The following is a 23,424-nucleotide window of genomic DNA, read 5'->3' on the forward strand; positions in this document are numbered from 1 at the left end:
TCCGTTAGATCTAACCTTGCCAATTGGGCTAAATGGCCTGCTCAGCATGGTAAACCCTTCCATTTTTAAAAAACAAATCACTAATAGGAGTGGGTGTCACTGGCTGGGCCTAACATTTATTGCCCGTTCCTAGTTGTCCCTTGAGAAGGTCGGGGTAAGCTGCCTTCTTGAACCACTGCAGTCCATGTGCTGTAGGTAGACCCACAATGCCCTTAGGGTGGATTCCAGGATTCTGACCCAGTGACACTGAAGGAACAGTGATATATTTCCATGTCAGATGGTGAGTGTCTCGGAGAGGAACTTGCAGGGGGTGGTTTTCTCATGTATTTGCTGCCCTTGTCCTTTTAGGTGGAAGTGATCATGGGTTTGGAAGGTACTGACTAAGGATTTTTGGTGAATTTCTGCAGGGCATCTTGTAGAGGGTACACACTGCTGCTACTGAGCGTCGGCGGTGGGAAGAATGAATGTTTGTGGATGTGGTGCCAGTCAAATGGGGCTGCTTTGTCCTGACTAGTGTCAAGCTTCTTGAGTGTTTTTGGAGCTGCACTTGTTCAGGGGTTGTATTTTACATTCACTGCTAGTTTCCGGTGGAATTCTGCGGGCTGTGAAGTTTTCTTTGTGTTTTTGTTAGGTACTCAGCTGTTTTGCTCAGCAGCTTGCGTTGCTGCTCCCGAATAGGGCAGCATTATTCAGAACATGTGCGATCCCCAGAGCTTCGCAAATGCTGCTCCTGTGACCTCCAGAGACTCTTGCTTACAACTGATTCAGCATCCTTTGCTCATGTTTTCCCTGGTCTGACTTTGAGCTCTTGCTCAAGTTGTTGGAGCATGATTTCAGCTTTTCTTTTGTCAGTTTCTGCAACTGTGCACATACTTTTTTCTCTTTCACTTAACCAAAGTTTCTTGAAGTAGCTCATTCATTATTGATCCTTTCCCCATCTTTATTTTTTCTCATTACTCTGTCACTGCCAACCATCCAGAAATTGTACTTCGGGATGCAAAGAAGTAGAACCGTCAAAATTCACTCATGGGGTGAGGGTGTCACTGGCCGGACCCAGCATGAATTGTCCAAATCCCCAGTTGCCCCTTGAGAAGGTGGGGGTGAGCTGCCTTCTTGAACCGTTGCAGACCATGTGTTGTAGGTTGACCCACAATGCCCTTTGGGAGGGAATTCCAGTATTTTGACCCAGTGACAGTGAAGGAACGGAGATATGTTTCCAAGTCAGGATGGTGAGTGGCTTGGATGGAGCCTTGCGGGGGGTGGTGTTCCCATATATCTGCTGCCCTACTCCTTCTGAATGGAAGTGGTCATGGGTTTGGAAGATGATGCCTGAGGATCTTTGGTGAATTTCTGCTTAGCACCTTGTAGATGGTACACACTGCTACTACTGAGTATCGGTGGTGGAGGAAGTGGATGTTTGTGGATGTGGCGCCAATCAATCAGGGGCTGCTTTGTCCAGGATGGTGTTGACCTTCTTGAGTGTTGTTGGGCCTATACCCATCCAGAGAAGTGGAGAACCATACAGTCATAGAGACCTACAGCACAGGAAAAACCTTTTGGCCCATCATGTCTGTGCTTGTCAAAAACAACCATCTAACTATTCCAATCCCATTTTCCTGTACTTGGCCCGTAGTCTTGCATAGTTTGCCATCACACTCCTGACTTGTGCATTGGACAGGCTTTGGGGAATCAGGAGGTGAGCTATTTGTTGCTAGATACTTAGCCTCTGACCTGCTGCTGTAGCCATAATATTTATGTGACTTACTCAGTTTCCGGTCAATGGTAACCCCAAGATGCAACAGGAAAGATGTTAGGACATCTCCTGTGGTTAAAGCTGGGAGCAGGAGTAGTCTCTAGCATTGAGAGTGGATGGTCCTTTCACCTCTCTCAGAAGGACAGATGTAGAGAAGATGTTCCCCAATGCTACAGAAGGCAAGAACTAGGGATCATCAAAATTAGTCGCACAATTAAATTCAATCAGAAATTCTGGAAAATTCTCTGTTCCCGCGGAGTGGGGAGACCATAGAGCTTTGTTCCTTAGGAAAGGTTCAAACAAATTGTATTGATCTATTCAAGGGGAGACTTGATAAACACATGAGGGAGAAAGAGTAGAAGAATGGGCAGAGGCTTGTGTGCCGTATAGATACTGGATGGGCCCATTAGGCTGAACTGCCTGTTCCTGTGTGATAACTTTGATGTGTCATCACATCTGTGGTCCCATAACAGAGGCATTTATCAAGCAGTGGTGAGGAGAATGGGCATTCAAACTAACAGATGGTTTATTCACCCAAGGAAGAACTTTATAATTGAAACCTCCATGTAAGGAAAAGATGTGCCCTTAAAATGTTCACCCCAGGCCTCTCGGGTGGATATAAAAAATTCCATGGAAAATATTTGGACAAAGATCAGGTGAGTTCTAGTAGTCATTCCGGGCTGATATGTCTCACTCAGCCAGTGTTGCTAAAAAAAATCAAATTATTTAGCCACGATCACAGTTTATTGGAGCTTCCTGTGCACAGATTGCCTTTAAAGATGATTATGAGGTGCTCTGAGGTTATGACGGTCACTGTATGAATGCAACCCACCTTATCCCAGATCCAACCTTCCAACTTGGCACCACCCTCTTGAACAATCCTACCTGTCCATCTTCCTTCCCACCTATCTGCTCCACCCTCCTCTCCAACCTATCACCTTCAGCCCCACCTCCATCTACCTATCACATTCCCAGCTACCCACCCCCCCTCCTATTTATCTCCTAGCCCCCTTGGACCACCCCCTCATTCCTGATGAAGAGTTTCTGCTCGAAATATTGACTCGCCTGCTCTTTGGATGCAGCGTGACCGGCTGTGCTTTTCCAGCGCCACATTCTTTGACTCTGTATGTGTGTATGTATCTCTGTTTCTGTGTCTGTACCCATGTATATGAGAGTAAGTAGAATCTTGTGCGATTTTTATTTATTCTTCCATAGGATGTGGCATCAATGGTAAGGCCAGCATTTGTTGCCTGTTGCGAATTCACCTTGAGAGTAATCATGAGTCAATTTTGGGTCTGGAGTCACATAAGAAAAGGGTGGCAGATTTCCTTTCCTAAAGGGCATCAGTGACATAATTGATGGTCAACTGTGTTTATTGTTGACACAGTAACCAACTGTCAGTGTAGAAGTGGAGGTTAACAGCCAACCCCTGAGGGGCAACAGCCAGCGCGAGGGGACTTGTAGGATAACAGCCAGTGGGAGGGAAATTGTGGGATTATAGGTAGTTGGAGGGTGGGTGCTGGGAAACAGCCAGCAGGAGAGAGGGAAGGAGGGAGGGGGTAGGTACACAATGTCCTCACAATGTCATCGCCGCAAACTGTGCAGGGGGCCATCTTGCCTATAAAATGTAGGAGCAAAAGTAGGCCATTCAGCCCCATTGAATCTGCTCCGCCATTTAATTAGATTAGATTAGATTAGATTCCCTACAATGTGGTCCACACCAACCCTCCTAAGAGTAACCCACCCAGACCCATTTCCCTCTGACTATGGGCAATTTAACATGGCCAATCCACCCTAACCTGCACATCTTTGGACTGTGGGAAGAAACCGGAGCACCCAGAGGAAACCCACGCAGACACGGGGAGAATGTGCAAATTCAACACAGACAGTCGCCCAAGGGTGGAATCGAACCTGGGACCCTGGCGCTGTGAGGCAGCAGTGCTAACCACTGAGCCACTGTGCCGCCCTGTGAGACTATGGTTGATCTGATCATCGAGGAGAAAGTGAGGACTGCAGATGCTGGAGATCAGAGCTGAAAATGTGTTGCTGGAAAAGCGCAGCAGGTCAGGCAGCATCCAAGGAGCAGGAGAATGGACGTTTCGGGCATGAGCCCTTCTTCAGGAAACTTATTCCTGAAGAAGGGCTCATGCCTGAAACGTCGATTCTCCTGCTCCTTGGTAATGCTGCCTGACCTGCTGCGCTTGATCTGATCATCCTCAACTCCACTTTCCTACTATTTCCACATATCGCTTGATTCTTTTACTGGTTAAAAATCTCTCTGTTTGAACATAGTTAATGACCCAGCCTCGACAGCTGTCTGAGGTAAACAGTACCACAGTGGCATTGGCAATTGCTCCATTTAATGATCACTGTCAGTGTTGTACAGACTATTCCAATTCATTGAATTTTTTAAAAGTTCACCAGGTGCCATGGTTGGGATTTGAACCCATGTCTATCATGTTTGAGCCTGAGTTTCTATCATAGACGATTAGCATCAGGGCCTCTGAATTATAGTCGAGTGCGATTACCTCCATCTCCTCCACTACATGAATTTGAGTTCTGTGTGTGTGTGTGAGAGAGATTCAGGAGGAAAGTTGGAGTGTTGTAAATTAGATGGTTTTTGGCAGTTGTGTACACGCTGATTGGAATGCTGTTCTCCTCATGGACTGTCATGTTATAATGGAAGCTGTTCAGTATCTGGGAGAAGGCTGCAGGTTGCTGGTGGAGTTGGAGTGCTCTCTACCCCTCTGTCAATACCTATCAATCTTTAATCTCCCTTTGTTTCCCTTCTCTTTCTTTTAGCATTAATAGACGCAATCACCAGAAATGGGAGTGCAGCTGGTGGCGGGAATCGATCCGAGTCGGGTAAACCGTACCAGCGGAAATCTGCAGACACCAGGGTCGAGAATGGGCCCACGTTGGAGAAGGAGAACAAAGCTGACTCAGCAAAGGTCTACACAAAAGAGCAGCTGGAAGGAGTCCAGAGGTATAGACTATGGCCACACTGTGAGAGACAATGCAACTGTGCCATGATGCTTTTTCCATATTTGTTACATTGGCACCAAAGCTTAGAAGCCAACCATTCTGCCCAACAGGCCTATACTAGTGTTACTGCACCACACAGGCCTCCTTCATCTTTCCCTATCGGCATAACCTTCGAACTCTTTCTCCAGCTTACCTTCAACTGTACCTATACTATTCATGTCACCAGTCCCAGTGGGAGTGCATTCATATTCTCATTGCTCTCTGGGTAATACTATGCCATCTGCACCATGAAATGACTCACGTTCAATTAGTGGATGCAACAAGCACAGAGGTTCTTTAAAAATTGTGAAGGGCTGTGTGCAGTTGCTTCAGATTGCCTTAAATCTATTCATTGAGCACAGAGGAGGCCATTCAGCCCCTTTTCCTGTGCTTGGCACTTCTATTGGAACTGTCCAGTTTAGATTAGATCAGATTCCCCACAGTGTGGAAACAGGCCATTCGGCCCAACGAGTCCACACCAACCCTCCAAAGAGTAACCCACCCTACCCTATATTTACCCCTGACTAATGCACCTAACAGTATGGGCAATTTAGCATGATTAGTTCACCTAACCTGCACATCTTTGGATTGTGGGAGGAAACCGGAGCACCCGGAGGAAACCCACACAGACAGTCGCCCGAGGCAGGAATCGAACCTGGGTACCTGGTGCTGTGAGGCAGCAGTGCTAACCACTGAGCCACTGGGCTGCCCTTAGCTCCCTATTAAATCTTCTTCCACTTTCGCCTGAAACCTGTGCCCTCTAGTTTTGGACTCCACTACCATGAGAAAGAGACCTTGGCTATTTACCCTATCTATGCCCCTCATGATTTTATAAACTCCTGTAAGGGCACCCCTCAGCCTCTGACGCTCCAGGGAAAACAGCCCTCATCTATTCAACCTCTCCTTTAGGGTTTGAGCTATAAGGACAGGCTGATTAGGCTGGTTAATACCACCCCGACCTGTTTCCTAAAAATTCGTAACCCAAAAGTAAATAAAAGATCAAAGATTTAAAATTTTTCAGCGAATTAAAGATGTATGAAAATCTTATTTGACTTTAAAGAAAGAACCAGCCTTTTCATTTCTAAAGCATTTGCTTCCACGTCAGATAAGTTCTCAGCATTTGAAATCATATTTAGGTGTGCAGCTGTGGCTCAGTATTTTTCAGAAGAGCTGGATTCAGTGGGTTAACTTGTAGCAGTCTAAATATAATGAGTCCATTGTCTGTATTTGCTCAGGATATCTAGTGTGCTTCAATGAAGTCATTTCAAATATATTATTCAGCCTCATTAATCACTGAATGAATATTTCTTTTCTGCGGGCACCTATCACTCCAACCTGCTTTGACAATCCTCTGAAATCTCTCCAGTGCTCTGATTCCGGTCTCCCATACATAGAGTCATAGAATCCCTATAGTGTGGAAACAGGCCATTCAGCCCAACAAGTCCACATCAACCCTTCAACAAGTAACCCACCCAGACCCATTCCCCCTACCCTATTATCCTACATTTACCCCATATCAATGCACCTAACCTACACATCTCCTGAATACTATGGGCAATTTAGCACGGCCAATTCACCTAATCTGCACATCTTTGGATTGTGGGAGGAAACCGAAACATCCGAGAGGAAACCCACGCAGACACAGGAAGTTCGTGCAAACATCACACAGTCGCTCGAGGCTGGAATCGAACCCGGATCCCTGGCGCTGTGAAGCAGCAGTGCTGACCACTGAGCCACTGCGCTGCCCCATCTTGACTTCCATCGCTCCTCCATTAACAGCTGTGCCTTTATTTTTAGCTGCCTGGGCTCTAAGCTCGGTAATTCTCTCCCAAAACCTGATTGCCGCTCTCTGAGAAGCCGGCCCAGAGAATGGGAAGGCCAAAGTAAAATGCACCTTTCAGGCCCACTATCTTCCTCAGCAGCAAAGGCCCAGCTGGAGTGGGAACCCTGAAACACTCCCGAATGGTGTTTAACACCACAGTACATACCGTTCTGTTCCCAGATAAAAGGCCCCCACGGATACCTGGGCTTTTGGTTGCCTGTCCTGACACTGAGGCTCAGTATCAAATATTTTGTTTGTGAATTGCTCCTGTGAAGTGTTTAGGGATGTTTTTAATATGTTGCTGAAACATGGGAACTGTTGTTCTGTAGGAGATGCGTTGATCAATCCCAAAGGACTTTGAGGTGAAAACTCTGCAGTGTTTACTGAGTTCTGAAGAGGAGTTAAACATTGACAGTGTTTCTGGCTCCACGAATGCTCTCAGACCTATAGAATTTCTCCAGCATTCTCTGTGTTTGCCTCAGACTTCCAGCATCCACAGTATCTTGCTTTTGTTTTATTCACTTGTGTGACATGGATGTTGCTGGCTGACCAGTATTTATTGCCTCGTCCCTAGTTGCCCCTTGAGAAGGTGGGGGTGAGCTGCCTTCTTGACCCGCTGCAGTCCATGTGCTTAGGGAGGTTCCAGGATTTTGACCCAGTGACCCTGAAGGAACAAGGATATATTTCCAGGTCAGGATGGCGTAAGGCTTGGAGGGGAACTTGCAGGGGGTGGAGTTCCTATTGTTTACCATTGAGTGGTTACTGCCTTGATGAATCGTGCTTTTTGAGGTTTGTTGTTTGCAGGATACCTACTCCAGTGATGATGGAAATCTATAGTATAACCATTGCACACTGGTAGTATGGTTCCTTTAACCATGCATAACATTGCTTTTCAGGCAGCATCCGAAGAGCAGGAAAATCAACGTTTTGGGCATCAGGAATAGAGCTGATGAAGGGCTTTTGCCCGAAACGTCGATTTTCCTGCTCCTCGGATGCTGCCTGGCCTGCTGTGCTTCTCCAGCACCACTCTAATCTAGAATCTGGTTTTCAGCATCTGCAGTCCTTGTTTTTACCTATAACATTTCTTTTGTTCTTAATAATAAAGCTAGGCTCCAGCTTTAGAAATAAACACAAAACATGCTGGAATATCCAGAAGGTCTGGGCAGCATCTGTGCAGAGGGAAACAGACAGGTGCATTGGTGTGTCACTGGGATAGCAATCCAGAACCTAGATTAATCCTCTCGAGACATGGGTTTGAATCCTGCCATAGCACATGTTGGAATTTGGATTCGGTAAAAATCTGGAATTAAAACTGTCAATTGTTGTAAAAACCCATCTCGTTCACTAATGTTCTTTAGCGAAGGAAACCTGCTGTCCTTACCTGGTCTGGCCTACATGTAGTTCCTATGTGTGAATGCTGGTCTAGCCAGAAACACCAACATTCAATGAATAAATAGAAACAACACTTAATGTTTTAGTTTGACCTTTCAACAGGGTTGGAGTACATTTTGAGATGCAAATGATTTTAATCAAATGGAGAGAGAGGGAAAGGAGGTAGTAATAGAAAAAAAATGAGGTCCTGCCTGTAAGGGTGGAATACAGGAGCGATTAACTGACCAAAGGGTTTATGACAAAAGACAATGGGTCATGTGAGGAAACACTGGATGGAAAAGGTGTATAAATGGGAACAACAGATTCATTCCTCAAACTTGCTGTCTGAAAAAACAGATTGGAACCACTGCTCCAAACATGGGAGGATGGACCTTCTGGAACTTTCTTTATCCGGAAATTTGTCTTTCCTGGAGTTTTCAGTTACAATAAAACAGAGACCTGCAGAAAACTGCTGTTTTCCCTGGAGCTTCGGAGAATGATGGGTGACCTTATAGAGGTTTAGAAAATCATGAGGGGCATGGATAGACAAAGTCTTTGTCCTGGGGTGGGGAGTCCAGAACTAGAGGGCATAGGTTTAGGGTGAGAGGCGAAAGATATAAAAGAGACGTACGGTGCAACTGTTTCTCACAGAGGGTGGTACGTGTATGGAATGAGCTGCCAGAGGAAGTGGTGGAAGCTGGTACAATTACAACATTTAAAAGGCATCTGGATGGGTATATGAATAGGAAGGGTTTAGAGGGATATGGGCCGGATGCTGACAAATGGGACTAGATTAATTTAGGATATCTGGTTGGCATGGACAAGTTGGACTGAAGGGTCTATTTCTGTGCTATACAGCTCTATGCTCTATGCTAAAGACCTGAAAGGAAACAGAAATTGCTGGAAAAGCTCAGCAGGTCTGGCGGCATCTGTGGAGAGAAACCAGCTTTAATGTTTCGGGTCCTTCTTCAGAACAGATAGTAGCTCAGGAAAGGTGGTGTAAAAATGATGATGGGAGAAGGTGGGTGGGGAAGGGTAAAGGAGTGAGCGGGTAGGCGGAGACAAGGAAAGAGCTAAGCAAACAAAGGGGTGGTTGATGGTGAGCCAGGGAAGGAGCAAAGCTGGGGACAATGAGTGGGTGAGAATGGGTTGGCTGTGCTGGGAGCAGCCCTGTGTGATGACAGGGCTGGGGGTGTGGGGCTGGGTAAAGGACATGGAGGGAGGTGCTCAGGTTCCAGAATTATTGAATTTGATACTGAGTTCTGCAGGGTCGCCTAGCGGAAAATAAGATGCTGTTCTTCCAGCTTGTGTTGAACCTTGCTGGAATGCTGCAGTAAGCCTGAGACAAGAGATGTTGGCCAGGGAACACGGAGGGTGCATTGAAGTGGCATTTTTATGGACAGAACGTAGGTGTTCCACAAAGCAGGCACCCGGACTGTGTTTTGTCTCCTTAGTGTAGATGAGACCACATTGTAAGCAGCAATTTCTTGACAGGGATTTTTTTTATGAAGCTAGATGATGCCAAATCCATGTTCTCATTGTGATAGTTGGTTTAATATTCAAAGTGTCATTCTTGTAGAAGAATGAGTGTGTTTGTTGATTGAACACCATCCCCAAGATTCACAATATGGGGTAATTGCACATAGACTGATGTACCTTTCACCATCAGCTCTGAGGAAGGATCTCTGGACAGATGCTGCCAGACCTGCTGAGCTTTTCCAGCAATTTCTGTTTTAATACCTTATTTTCTAATTGATTAGACGTGGTTTGCATATTCCATGTTTCAATCTCTCTGTAGGATAAAGCGATGTAAAGATTACTATGAGATTCTGGGGGTCAGTAAAGATGCATCTGATGAGGATCTGAAGAAAGCTTACAGAAAATTGGCACTGAAGTTCCATCCAGATAAAAACCATGCTCCTGGAGCAACGGAGGCATTTAAAGGTGAGTTTAGGGCTTCTGTTTGTAAATTATCTGGTAAAGTAACTCTGACCTGTCTCTTTTAACATAAGAGCATAAGATGTTGGAATGGGTCACTCAACCTGCCACATACCTGCCCCACCATTCAAAAAGATCATTCAGATCTGATTGTTTCTTCACTTTCCTGTCCCCCTTAACCTGAGAGTCCTTTGTCAGTCATAAATCTGCCTAACTCAGCCTTGAATGTAATTAATGACATCCGCTGCTGAATAGGGGAGAGAATTCCAAATGCTAACAACTGTGCAAGAGAAGTAAATCCTGCTCATCTCAGGCTTAAATGGGGTGTCAGGTGACCTGAAGGATACATATGTACGTGCTGATGGTTTTGAAATTCATTGGTCAGTTTTATTCCTTTTGTCTCTGTGTCTGTTTCAGTTTTACTTTGCTCAGGACCTCAGCCACTCCTAGGGGTACAGTGTTATCCCCTTTGTTGTTTAACACACTCTAATATAAATTGTTCTCTGCTCCAGACTCAAGTGGACACACAGACCAGGTTCTGCTTTGTTGCCAACAATGTTTATTTCTCTAATCACGTGCTTACTCTCTGTAAACATAGGAACAGGAGAAGGCCCTTCAGCCCCTCGGAATTGTTCTGCCGATCAGTTAGATCTGTATCTGCAGTGGGGAAGTAGAGTTTTGTTAGGCCAGCTTGCAGAACTGTCAGTCCAATCGACGTCTAGCTTCAGCAACCATTTTTTTTAATGGGGAAAGAGATATCCAGATTTCCTGTCTCCCTCTTGTGAGGAAATGTGCCCTGGCATCTCCCCCTGAACACCCAGGCTTGGATGTTAAGGTTCTGCTCCCTTGCTCTGGACTGTAGAGGAAGTGCAGGAGAGTGGAACAAACTGGGTAGTTCTTTTGAAAAGCCAGCACAGACATGATTGGCTGAACGACCTCTCTATGCTGTACATGGCAGCAGACCCAGTGTTCTTTGTTTTGATTCCATGTATTGCTGTTGTGCATCCCCAAATCCCACTTCCATCCAGATCTCTGCAACCAAAACCTCCTTCCCCAAATCCAATCCTTTCCCAAGATTCCATGATGCAGGACCTCTCGCTGGAACTACATTAATGCCAGCTTCTGTGTAACCACACCTTGCCGTAGCACTCTCTCTGCTTTTTAAATAATGTCTTGCCCTTTCCTCCTCCGAGATATTGTTGAGGGGTTTTGAGCATTCCTTGTGCTGTGTATAATGTCACAATATACAAGGCTGATTGACAAGAATGGTCTTCAGCTCTGAGCCAGCATGAGAAATGACTAGAGTGAAGTTTAATAAACTAATATCGCTTTTATTTTACAAACATATTCAGGAAGGAACTTGCATTTAAATAGCACCTTTCACGTTACAGTTAGATCCCGCACTGCCATTGAAATGCTTTCAAATGTAGTCAGGGCTGCTGTGTCTCCGAGATAACAACAATTTGCACACAGCAAGACCTCGTGAGATACATAAGGAAAATAATGACTGAGGTGACCTTTCTGAATACCTGTTGATCTGGACTTTTTAAAATGGCAGCCAAAACACTGGCTCAGTTCCTCTGCTCTTTGAGACCGTGATGTGCGGGTTGTGGTGCCCACTTGAGAGAATGGATATGTTCTCATTCTTTGTTACTCGTGTTTTTTCCTTCTTTGTAATCTCTAGCAATCGGAAATGCCTACGCTGTACTCAGTAACCCAGCGAAACAAAGGGACTATGATCAATATGGTCATGGCCAATCCCCTGGTAACTATCAACATGGAGGCTTTGAATTTCACCGGAATTATGAATCGGATATCACTCCTGAGGATCTGTTTAATATGTTCTTTGGAGGAGGATTCCCTGCAGGTACAACTCAAAATGACCATCCGAAAAATAAACAGATGATGTTAACTCTGTTTTTCATTTATTCATAAGCTAAACGAGGGAGTGTTAACACTCGTTGTTATAACTAACCTCAAACCAGTGGTCGAACCAGAAAATGTAAGTGGTTTGCTTAGTAACCAATATGGCTAATTGTGTACTTTATCTATATTTAGGTTTAGAATATATAAAAAACAATGGAATTGTTTAATAAACAATGGAATTATTGGGTTATGATAAAACAAGACCTATTCAACAAAGATGCACCCAGTTTGAAGTCTAAAAGTATAATTATTTACCCTTCTAAATAATCCAACACACAGCTTTTAAAAAAAATCGAGAAATCTCTCTGCAGAGATTAATTTTGAAGGGAAAAGCACTTTGACCAATAATTGTTTATGTGTAAAGGAAAAGGAGGTATGAAAGGTTGAAGAAGGCTTTCAGTCACCTTTTTCACGATCCCGATGAAGGGCTTTTGCCTGAAACGTCGATTCTGCTGCTCCTCAGATGCTGCCTGAACCCACTGTGCTTTTCCAGCATCACACTCTCAACTCTAAACTCCAGTATCTGCAGTCCTCACTTTCACTTTCTTCACTATCTTGTCTACCTCCACTTTCAAAAGACTATGAACTTGCACTCCAAGATCTCTTTGTTCAGCAACAGTCCCCAGGACCTTACCATTAAATGTATAAGTCCTGTCCTGATTTGCCTTTACAAAATGCAGCACCTCGCACTTATCTAAATTAAACTTCATCTGCCACTCCTCGGCCCATTGGCACATCTGATCAAGGTCCCGTTGTTGGGGACATCATGTTGAGGTTATTCAGGACATTGGTGAGGCCTTTTCTGGAATATTATGTCCAGTTCTGGTCGCCCAGTTGTAGGAAGAATATTATTAAGCTGGAGAGGGTTCAGTAAAGATATATCAGGATGTTGCCCAGATTGGAGGGTTTGAGATATAAGGAGAAGCTGAATAGACTCAGATTATTTTCATTGGAGCATAGGAGGATGAGAGGTGACCTTATTGAGGTTGGTAAAGTCATGAGGTGTACAAGTAAGGTGAATGACAGGTGTCTTTTCCCTGGGGTGGGGGATTTCAAGACACATTTTTAAGGTGAGAGGAGAAAGATTTATAAGACATGAAGAGCAACATGTTTACACAGAGAGTGGTTCGTGTGTGGAATGGACTTCCAGAGGAAGTAGTGGATGTGGGTACAGTTACAACATATAAAAGACATTTGGATAAATACATGAATAAGAAAGGTTTGGAGGGAAATGAGCCAAGCTAAAGCAGGTGAGACTAGTTTATGGTTGGCATGGACTGGTTGGTCAACCCAGATACAATTCCAGCCTTGCGCGACTGTCTGTGTGGAGTTTGCACATTCTCCCCGTTTCTGCGTGGGTTTCCTCCGGGTGCTCCGGTTTCCTCCCACAGTCCAAAGATGTGCAGGTCAGGTGAATTGGCCATGCTAAATTGCCCATATTGTTAGGTACATTAGTCAGAGGGAAATGGGTCTGGATGGGTTACTCTTTGGAGGGTCGGTGTGGACTTGTTGGGCCGAAGGGCCTGTTTCTATACTGTAGGGAATCTAATCTAATCTAAAAGAGTCTGTTTCCATGTTGTATGACTTTATAATTTTCTCAGAAAGGCAGAGGATGAGCTGAATAGCTTCTCTCTGTCTCTCTCTCTCTCTGTCTCTCTCTATCTGTCTCCCTCTCTGTCTCTCCCTCTCTGTCTCTCCCTCTCTGTCTCTCCCTCTCTGTCTCTCCCTCTCTGTCTCTCTCTGTCTTCCTCTCTCTCTCTCTCTCTATCTTTCTCTGTCTGTCTCTCTCTCTCTCTCTGTCTGTCTCTCTCTCTCTCTGTCTCTCTCTCTCTCTCTGTCTCTCTCTCTCTCTCTGTCTCTCTCTCTCTCACTGTCTCTCTCTGTCTCTGTCTCTCTCTCTCTGTCTCTCTCTCTCTGTTTCTCCCCCTCTCAGTCTCTCTCTGTTTCTCTCCCTCTGTTTCTCTCCCTCTGTTTCTCTCCCTCTGTTTCTCTCCCTCTGTGTCTCTCTCTCTGTCTCTGTGTGTCTCTCTCTCTCTCTCTGTCTCTCTCTCTCTGTGTCTCTCAGAAGGCAGTACCCCAACTGAATTAGCAGCAATATCAAAGTAGGCTCAGCTCTTGACATCGATAAATTCAGTCGTCAAGCCACTTCATAAATCCAGCAGTTCATGAAGACATGACTTTGAACAAAGTTAACCACCATCATCCTTGCCTGTTTACTTTGCTTAAACCATATGATTTACAGTAAGCTGTTTTAGGGGAATAAAAGTGCCCTGTTGTGCTTAAAGTGTCTTCTCAGCAATGTGGAGGGCTGCCGGGTAGTGGTAATGCCACTGAGCTGCTAATCGACAGTCCCAGGCTCTTGTTGTGAGGATGAAGGATCAAATCCCATCTTGGCAGATGGTGGAATCTGAACTTAATAACAAAAAGAATGGAAGTAGAAGCTAGCCTAATGGTGACAAAGCAACCAGTGTCACCTGTTGTAAAAGCTCAACTGGTTCTCTCCCTTACCTGGCCTGGCCCATACGTGACTGCAGTTCCACAGCAATGTGGTTGGTTCTTAACAGCCTTCTGAAATGGGCTAGAGAGGCAATGAATTCATGGGCAATTAGGGATGGGCATAAATTTTGGCTTTGCCATTGACGACCCTTTCTGAAAAAAAAATGGAACAATCATTTAAACATCACCCTTCAAAAGATTTGATGAGGCAGTGCCACCAATTGGGGTAGACAAGGCCAGAAGTCACACAACACCAGGTTATAGTCAAACAGGTTCATTTGAAATCACAAGCTTTCGGAGTGGTGCTCCTTATTCAGGTTTCACCATGAAAGTTTATGACTGTGCATGGGAATCACGTCTCATGAACTTGATTGAGTTTTTTGAAGAAGTAACAAAGAGGATTGACGAAGGCAGAACGGTGGACGTGAATAATATGGACGTCAGGAAGGTGTTCTACAAGGTTGCCCATGGGAGACTGATTAGCAAGGTTAGATCTCTTGGAATACAGGGAGAACTAGCCATTTGGATACAGAATTGGCTCAAAGGTAGAAGACAGAGGGTGGTGGTGGAGGGTTGCTTTTCAGACTGGAGGCCTGTGGCCAGTGATATGCCACAAGGATCAGTGATGGGTCCACTACTTTTCATCATTTATATAAATGATTTGGATGAGAACACAGGAGGTATAGTTAGTAAGTTTGTAGATGTCGCCAAAATTGGAGGTGTAGTGGACAGCGAGGAAGGTTACCTCAGAGTACAACAGGATCTTGATCAGTTGGGCCAATGGGCTGAGGAGTAGCAGATGGAGTTTAATTTAGATAAATGCGAGATGCTGCATTTTGGAAAGACAAATCAGAGCAGGACTTATACACTTAATGGTAAGGTCCTGGGGAGTGTTGCTGAACAAAGAGACCTTGGAGTGAGGGTTCATAGTTTCGTGAAAGTGGAGTCACAGGTAGATAGGATAGTGAAGAAGGCATTTGGTATGCTTTCCGTTATTGGTCAGAGTATTGAGTATAGAAGTTGGGAGGTCATGTGGCTGTACAGGACACTGGTTAGGCCAGTTTTGGAATATTGTGTGCAGTTCTGGTCTCCCTCCTATCGGAAGGATGTTGTGAAACTTGAAAGGGTTCAGAAAAGGTTGACCAGGATATGGCTAGGGTTGGAGGATTTGAGCTATAGGGAGAGGCTGAACAGGCTGGGGCTGTTTTCCCTGGAGCGACAGAGGCTGAGGGGGTGACCTTATAGAGGTTTACAAAATCATGAGGGGCATGGATAGGGTAAATAAACATGGTCTTTTCCCTGGGGATGGGGAGTTCAGAACTAGAGAGCATAGGTTTAGGGTGGGAGGGGAAAAATTTAAAAGGGATGTAAGGAGCAACTCATGCAGAGGGTGAAATGTGTATGGAATGAACTTCCAGAGGAAGTGTTGGAGGTTGGTACAGTTACAACATTTAAAAGACATCTGGATGGATATATGAATAGGAAGGGTTTAGAGGGATATGGGCCAATTGGGGGCAAACAGAATTAGATTAGGTTAGAATATCTCGCTGGCATGGACGAGCTGAAGTGAAGGGTCCGTTCCATGCTGTACACCTGTGACTCTATGACTCTGATTCTATAAATAAACCTGTTGGACTATAACCTGGTATTGTGTGACTTCAAACCTTGTTCAAAAAAATTAACAATGAAATGTTCATGATATTGTGAAAAATTTTTCTGACACTGCTAATTGTCCAAATAATAGTAACAGGAATTCAAATATTTGTTAACTGGATGAAGAATTTGGTGCCTAAGTAGTGAAGTGTAAACTGAAGTCAATTCTGAATGTTGCGGCCTAATTTGAAACTCTGGTTAAAATGCTGAAATGATGTTCCTCCTGAGATTGGCTGATTGTCAGCGAGACTTGAAGCAGTTCCTCTTTGGTTTGTTAGGTGGATAACAGCGGTGATTGCAAATTAATCAAGTGGCAGTAGCATTGACTCACTGAATGTGTTGACTCCATTGTTTTCAGTTAGGGTCTTGTTGGAAGGTTGATTCTGTTGTCCTTTAAGCGCCTGGTCAGTGGGAGAAGACCTATCTGGAGCAGAAAGCATGGACCAGTTGGGTTAAATGTTGGGTTAAATGGCCTGTTTTGTTTCCATGTGGGCAGTGATTGAATTTTCCGAGGTTAAATAGAGATAAACCATTTTTGCTGGGTCGGGTTTATGACCTAAAGACTGTAACCTAAAAAAAAGTCCAGCCAAACCCTTCAGGAGTGAAGTCGAGAAGCATTTCAACACCCAAAAGTTGATAGATGTTCGGGAGCACTCTTTCACAAGTGCCATCAGGTCTGAGGTTGTTAGATTGTTGTCTGCCAAAGGTATCAAGATATCTGGGGCAAATACTGTTCTGTGGAGTTTGGTGGGAGAACATGCACGATCTCATTGAATGAAGGAACAGGCTCGAAGGGCTGAATGGCCACTTCCTATTCCTAAGACAACAAAGGCAAATGAGCCAAGGTTCTCCTGATTCTCAACAAATGGAGGTTGGTTCATCACATGCCTCCTGCCTCTCAGCTGCCCGCACACATCTATCATACACATCCCACCTCACCACTCAATCAGGACATGGGTAGGGCACGTCACTATCCAATTGAATGATTGTCCATCAACATCTATTTTTATAAATAAGTAAGATACAAAATCGTTCCATAAATGGATGAGAGCATTTTTTTTCATACTCCTGTGATTATCCTGCTCTCTAGTTTTTCCCTGTAGCTGTTCCTAGGTCCTTAAGTCCTGGAGATTCCAGATTCTGCAGGTTTTTTGACTGTCAAAAGTCTACTGACACTTGAGGTCAAGGTTCACAGGTGAAGGAAGGGTTGAGTCAGATTCCAGAAGAGTCCTTTTGGGAAGGAGAGGAGGTGGATAATGTCCCTGTTCACTCTGAGAGAATGTGGGTATAGACCAGGAAGAAAGAGAGACAATGGAGAAGATTCAAAATCAAAAAGTAGGCCAGAAGTGAGTGATTATCATTCTCAGAAAGGATTGAACAGGCTGTGCCATTTTCCTCTGGAAAAGAAGGTTCGATAAGAGGTGACCTGATGGATATCATTAAAGTTATAAAAGGGTTTCATGGGTTTTGAAATGAAGATAGTGATTCCCCATGTGGGAGACTTTAGGATATGGAGCTTTCAATACAAGATCATCTGCAATAAATATATTCAGGAATTCAGGTGAAACATCTTTATCCAGAGGGTGGTGTGGTTCAGTAATGTCCTTTAGGGAACGAAACGGCCAACCTTACCTGCCCTGGCCTACCTGTGACTCCAGACCCAGAGCAATAGTGTGGACTTTCAACTGTCCTCTAGGCAATGAATGCTGGCCTGACCAGTGATAGCCACATCCTCTAAATGAATTTTTAAAAAATGTGAAACCCACTCCCGCAAGGAATGTTTGAGGCAGCTATTATCAAGACACTTAAGGGGAGGCTGGAAACATGAGGGAGAAAAGAACAGAAGACAATGATAGGGTGAGACAAGGAGGGGGTTGATATGTGAGGTGAGATCTTTTTGAGCAGAAGGCCTGTTTCTGGGCTGTAGAGACTTTGCAGTAGAAGAGAGGCTCAGTCCAAGCTGCCTTTTCTTGTTGTCATTATAAATGTGGGCCCATGGGACTCTGGTACTGACTCATCAAGCTGATAAACTCTGACATAAATACTGAAGCAGGAGTTTCCATGTTGTAACTCCTCTGTAAACACTCCACTGTCCAACATTCTACTGGGAAGGTAAACAATCTCACCTTTTGTTTAAATGGACACTTGGGCCAAGAGTTTTCACTGGGAGTGAATGAGGGTGGATGGTACGTAATCAGAGATCATAACTATTAGACATCTGAAGGCAACACTTAACTTGCTGCACTGACAAGATTAGCATAAGGGTAAAACTGAACCAATATCAATGGCTCATGACTGGAACAGAGTTGGAATGGACTCTAGTAGCTGGGTTTATATCTAATTTGAAAAAGCCCTTTCCATCTCTGGCTGAAATGATTTTTGAGGGAGAAAGTGAGGACTGCAGATGCTGGAGATCAGAGCTGAAAATGTGTTGCTGGAAAAGCGCAGCAGGTTAGGCAGCATCCAGGGAACAGGAGAATCGATGTTTCGGGTATAAGAAGGGCTTATGCCCGAAATGTTGATTCTCCTGCTCCTCTGATGCTGCCTGACCTGCTGCGCTTTTCCAGCAACACATTTTTCAGCTCTGAAATGATTTTTGAGCCAATGTAAAACACCAAGCCATGTAACATGCACTAAACAATCTCACCGCCCTGTGGCTGAACACTTTAACTCACCCTCTCACTCCGCCAAGGACATGCAAGTCCTGGATCTCCTCCACCGCCAAACTCTAGCCACCTGACACCTGGGGGAAGAACGCCTCCTCTTCCACCTCGAGACCCTCCAACCACACGGGCTCAATGTTGATTTCACCAGTTTTCCCATTTCCCCTCCCCCATTTTATCCCAGATCCAACCTTCCAACTTGGCACTGCCCTCTTGAACTGTCCTACCTGTACATCTTCTTTGCCATCTATCCACTCCACCCTCCTCTCCAACCTATCACCTTCACCCCCCACCTTCATCTACCAATCGCATTCCCAGCTAACTTCCATCCAGCCTCAACCCCCCCTCCCATTTATCTCTTGGGCCCTCCCCCTCCCATTCCTGATGAAGGGCTTACACTCAAAAAATCAATTACCCTGCTACTCTGATGCTGCCTGACCGGCTGTGCTTTTTCAGCGCCACACTTTTTGACTCTGATCTCCAGCATGTGCAGTCCTCACCTTCTACAAGTAACTATGGGCAGGTTTGAAATCTTGTAATCCTTTTCACTATTACAGTCAATTCCACATAAATATCAGCAGAAACCAAACAGAAGTAACATTCCAGAGGTTTGATGTTGAAGTAAATTTTAAAGTGTAAGTAAAACCAGGAAGTCGGGCAAAATCAAATGAAGCTCATTGACCTCTCACTAGAACTGGAGTACGTTGGAGAAGGACCTGGTTTTGAGCAGGTACAGAGACAGGGAGAGCGGGTAGGAGAGGGAAGAACAGAAGGGAGGGTCTGTGATAGGGTGGAAGATAGGGGAGATTAAATGACCAACGGGTGATGGTGAAAGGAGAGAGAAACTGGATAAGCAGAAAAATACAGGACAGCCCCGGAAGATGTATAAATAGGATTAGCAACAAACACTGCTGCTTGGAAAGTTGGGCAAAGACTAGGACCTGGGACAATTGAACCCACTGAGTTCAGAATCATAGAATCCCTGCAGGGCAGAAAAAGGCTATTCAGCCCATCCAGTCCACACCAACCCTCCAAAGAGCATCCCACTCAGACCCAACTCCTCACGCTATTCCCGTAACCTCACATTTACTGTGGCTAACACACCTAGCCTGGATACTACAAACAATTTAGCACGGCCAATCCACCTAACCTGTTGGACTGTGGGAGGAAACCAGAGGAAACCCACCCAGACACGGGGAGAATGTGCAAACTCCACACAGACAGTCACCTGAGGGTGGAATCAAACCTGGTGCTATGAGGCAGCATTGCTAACCATTGAACCACCGTGCAGCTCCTGAACAGAAGGCCTTTTAAATGCAGAATGTAATTCTTACTACATTATGAAAATATATTGAGCCTTTCTTTTGCTTTGCTGTGTGAATAATTCATAAAATTGATTATTTTTACAATATAGATTTGCATTGGTTTCCGTGCTCTGTTGGGATTATTTCTAATGCAATTTTGTTTTTGCAGAATAAGCAAGAAAATGTATCTCAATCTCCATGCCAGAAAGTCTGATGTTTTCAGTGTTGATAGGATTGCTCATTCTTCCATTATTCATTCTTTTAGGACACACACAGCCGTACAATAATGGAAGAGCTCGAGGATCTCATCAATCATACCACAGAGCGGACAGAGAGGATGAGAGAGCTGATGTATGTATTCACATTTGTGGGGGAGATCAGTTAGCTCAATTGGCTGGTTGGCTGGTTTGGATGCAGCATGATGCCAACAGTGTGGGTTCAATTGGGTCCCACCTTCTCAGCCTCACCAAACTTCTCGCTCTCGCTTGCGCTCGCTCTCTCTCTCTCTCTCTCTCTCTCTATTGAGAGAGCAGCCATACGGTGTTCCCCACAGGCTGTGGGCGGACATGAGACTTTCAAAATTTGTAATTTCTCTTCAAATGCATGGGTTGTTTGTTTTATTGGTGAGAGAAGGTTATGAACAGAATTAATATTTGCATTTGTATAGAACGTCTGTACAATTCCAAACATGTTCCATGCAAACATATGAGTTAGGGTTCGGTTTAGGCTTCTCTGAGCCTGTTGTGCCAATCGATAAGATCTAATTACCCAAGCCTACCCGCCCGATAACCTTTCACTCTCGTGCTTATCATGAATCTAACCACCTCGACCTTAAAACTATTCAGTTCCATGTGTGGAATTATCTTCTATACAGCTACCTGATCAAACAGCTTTCCATCATTTTAGAAATCTCTGTTAAGTAACCCCTTTGTGGAGCAAAGAATTCCAGTCAATTTGGTGCTCTGCCGACTTGGGAATGGAGTTTGTGTTTCCTTGGGAAGGTATTTGAGCTTCTAATATACGTGTTAGGGTGGGTGGAGTGGGTGCATTATGTGTAATTGTGCCAATACCTGAATAGAGAGTTTTTTTTAAATGGGGTGGCGATGTGCTGCCCAAGTTTTTCAACTTCACTGACAGGACAGACACAGAATTCCATATTTCAATGGGAGCAACGTTTTGTACAATATCTGTAAAAGGGTAATGATTGGTTGGCAATCAGATCCAGTTGAAACATTGCCATGGAGAAGGCGCCAGGGAACAATTGTCCCCCTCACTTTGTTTAATTCAGAAAAAATACCCAATACCCAGGCAGAGTCATAGAGATGCACAGCACAGAAACAGACCCTTCGGTCCAACTCATTAATTAATCTAGTCCCATTTGCCAGCATTTGGCTCAAATCCCTTTAAACATTTCCTATTCATGTACCCATCCAGTTGCTTTTTAAAAAATGTTGTGATTTTATCTGCCTCTCCACCACTTCCTCTGGCAGCTCACTCCATCATGCACACCAACTTCTACATGAAAAAATTACCCCTTAGGTCCCTTTTAAATCTTTCCCCTCCCACCTTAAACCTATGCTCTCTAGTTTTGGACTCCCCCACCTGGGGAAAAGCCTCTGGCTCTCACCATATCCCTGCCCCTTATGATTTCATAATTTCTTTAACCTGCGGAGGACAAGGCCCTGTTGAAATGTTATTTGTAGCAAGCAGCAACTCCCACATTGTAAGCCCGCCTGCTAAATAGGATCATTATTTATGTCTGATCTAACTTTGAACCCTGCAAATGTTTAAGGTTGCTGTTGAACCATGGCAACAGAGAAATTCACTACATAGGATCATAGAGTCACAGAGATGTACAGCACGGAAACAGACCCTTCGGTCCAACCCGTCCATGCCGACCAGATATCCCAACCCAATCTTGTCTCACCTGCCAGCCACCCATCCCATTTCCCTCCAAACTCTTCCTATTCATATACCCATCCAAATGCCTTTTAAATGTTGTAATTGTGCCAATCTCCACCACTTCCTCTGGCAGCTCATTCCCACACACGCACCACACTCTGCGAGAAAAGGTTGCCCTTTAGGTCTTTTTTATATCTTTTCCCTGTCACCCTAAACCTATGCCCTCTAGTTCTGGACTCCCCCACCCCAGGGAAGAGATCCTGTCTATTTACCCTATCCATGCCCCTCATGATTTTATCAACCTCTATAAGGTCACCCCTCAGTCTCCGATGCTGCAGGGAAAACAGCCCAAGCCTGTTCAGCCTCTCCCTGTAGCTCAAATCCTCCAACCCTGACAACATCCTTGTAAATCTTTTCTGAACCCTTTCAAGTTTCACAACATCCTTCTGATAAGAAGGAGACCAGAATTGCACAGTGTGTTCCAAAAGTAACCAAACCAATGTCCTGTACTGCTGCAAAATGACCTCCCAACTCCTGTACTCAACACTGACCAATAAAGGAAAGCATACCAAATGCCTTCTTCACTATCCTTTCTCCCTGTCACTCTACTTTCAAGGAGCTATGAACTTGCACTCCAAGGTCTCTTTGTTCAGCAACACTCCATAGGACCTTACCATTAAGTGTATAAGTCCTGCTAAGATTTGCTTTCCCAAAATGCAGCACCTCGCATTTATCTAAATTAAACTCCATCAGCCACTCCTCAGCCTACTCGCCCATCTGATCAAGATCCTGTTGTAATCTGAGGTAACCTTCTTTGCTGTCTGCTATACCTCCAATTTTGGTGCCATCCGCAAAATTACTAACTACACCTTTTAAGCTCACATACAAATCATTTATATAAATGATGAAAAGTAGTGGACCCAGCACCAATCCTTGTGGCACTCCACTGGTCACAGGCCTCCAGTCTGAAAAACAACACTCCACCACCACCCTCTGTCTTCTACCTTTGAGCCAGTTCTGAATCCAAATGGCTAGTTCTCCCTGTATTCCATGAGATCTAACCTTGCTAACCAGTCTCCCATGGGGAACCTTGTTGAATGCCTTACTGAAGTCCATATAGATCATGTCGAACGCTTTGCCCTCATCAATTCTCTTTGTTACTTCCTCAAAAAACTCAGTCAAGTTTGTGAGACATGATTTCCCACGCACAAAGCCATGTTGACTATCCCTAATCAGTCCTTGCCTTTCCAAATACATGTACCTCCTGTCCCTCAGGATTCCCTCCAACAACTTGCCCACCACTGAGGTCAGGCTCACTGGTCTGTAGTTCCCTGGCTTGTCCTTACTACCCTTATTAAACAGTGGCACCACGTTCGTCGACCTTCAGTCTTTCAGCACCTCATCTGTGACTATCGATGGTACAAATATTTCAGTAAGAGGCCCAGCAATCACTTCCCTATTTCCCACAGAGTTCTAGGGTACACCTGATCAGGTCCTAGAGATTTATCCGCTTATATGCATTTCAAGACATCCAGCACTTCCTCCTCTGTAATCTGGACATTTTGCAAGATG

General features: G+C 44.7%; 1 protein-coding gene across 1 annotated transcript in view; it reads left to right on the plus strand.

Annotated features, from left to right (window-relative positions):
• Window positions 1-23,424, plus strand: part of dnajb14 (DnaJ heat shock protein family (Hsp40) member B14) — a 41,818-nt gene that overhangs the window by 13,762 nt on the left and 4,632 nt on the right. Inside the window, exons 2-5 of the mRNA XM_043674465.2 lie at window positions 4,556-4,739; window positions 9,769-9,914; window positions 11,593-11,775; window positions 20,216-20,301. Of these exons, the coding sequence (XP_043530400.2) occupies window positions 4,556-4,739; window positions 9,769-9,914; window positions 11,593-11,775; window positions 20,216-20,301 (599 nt within the window). The remainder of the gene's footprint in view (window positions 1-4,555; window positions 4,740-9,768; window positions 9,915-11,592; window positions 11,776-20,215; window positions 20,302-23,424) is intronic.

This window comes from Chiloscyllium plagiosum, unplaced genomic scaffold (assembly GCF_037043375.1).
Source record: "Chiloscyllium plagiosum isolate Xiang-an unplaced genomic scaffold, Cpla_swu_hap1 HiC_scaffold_36, whole genome shotgun sequence".
In the NCBI taxonomy this organism is placed as follows: Eukaryota; Metazoa; Chordata; class Chondrichthyes; order Orectolobiformes; family Hemiscylliidae; genus Chiloscyllium; species Chiloscyllium plagiosum.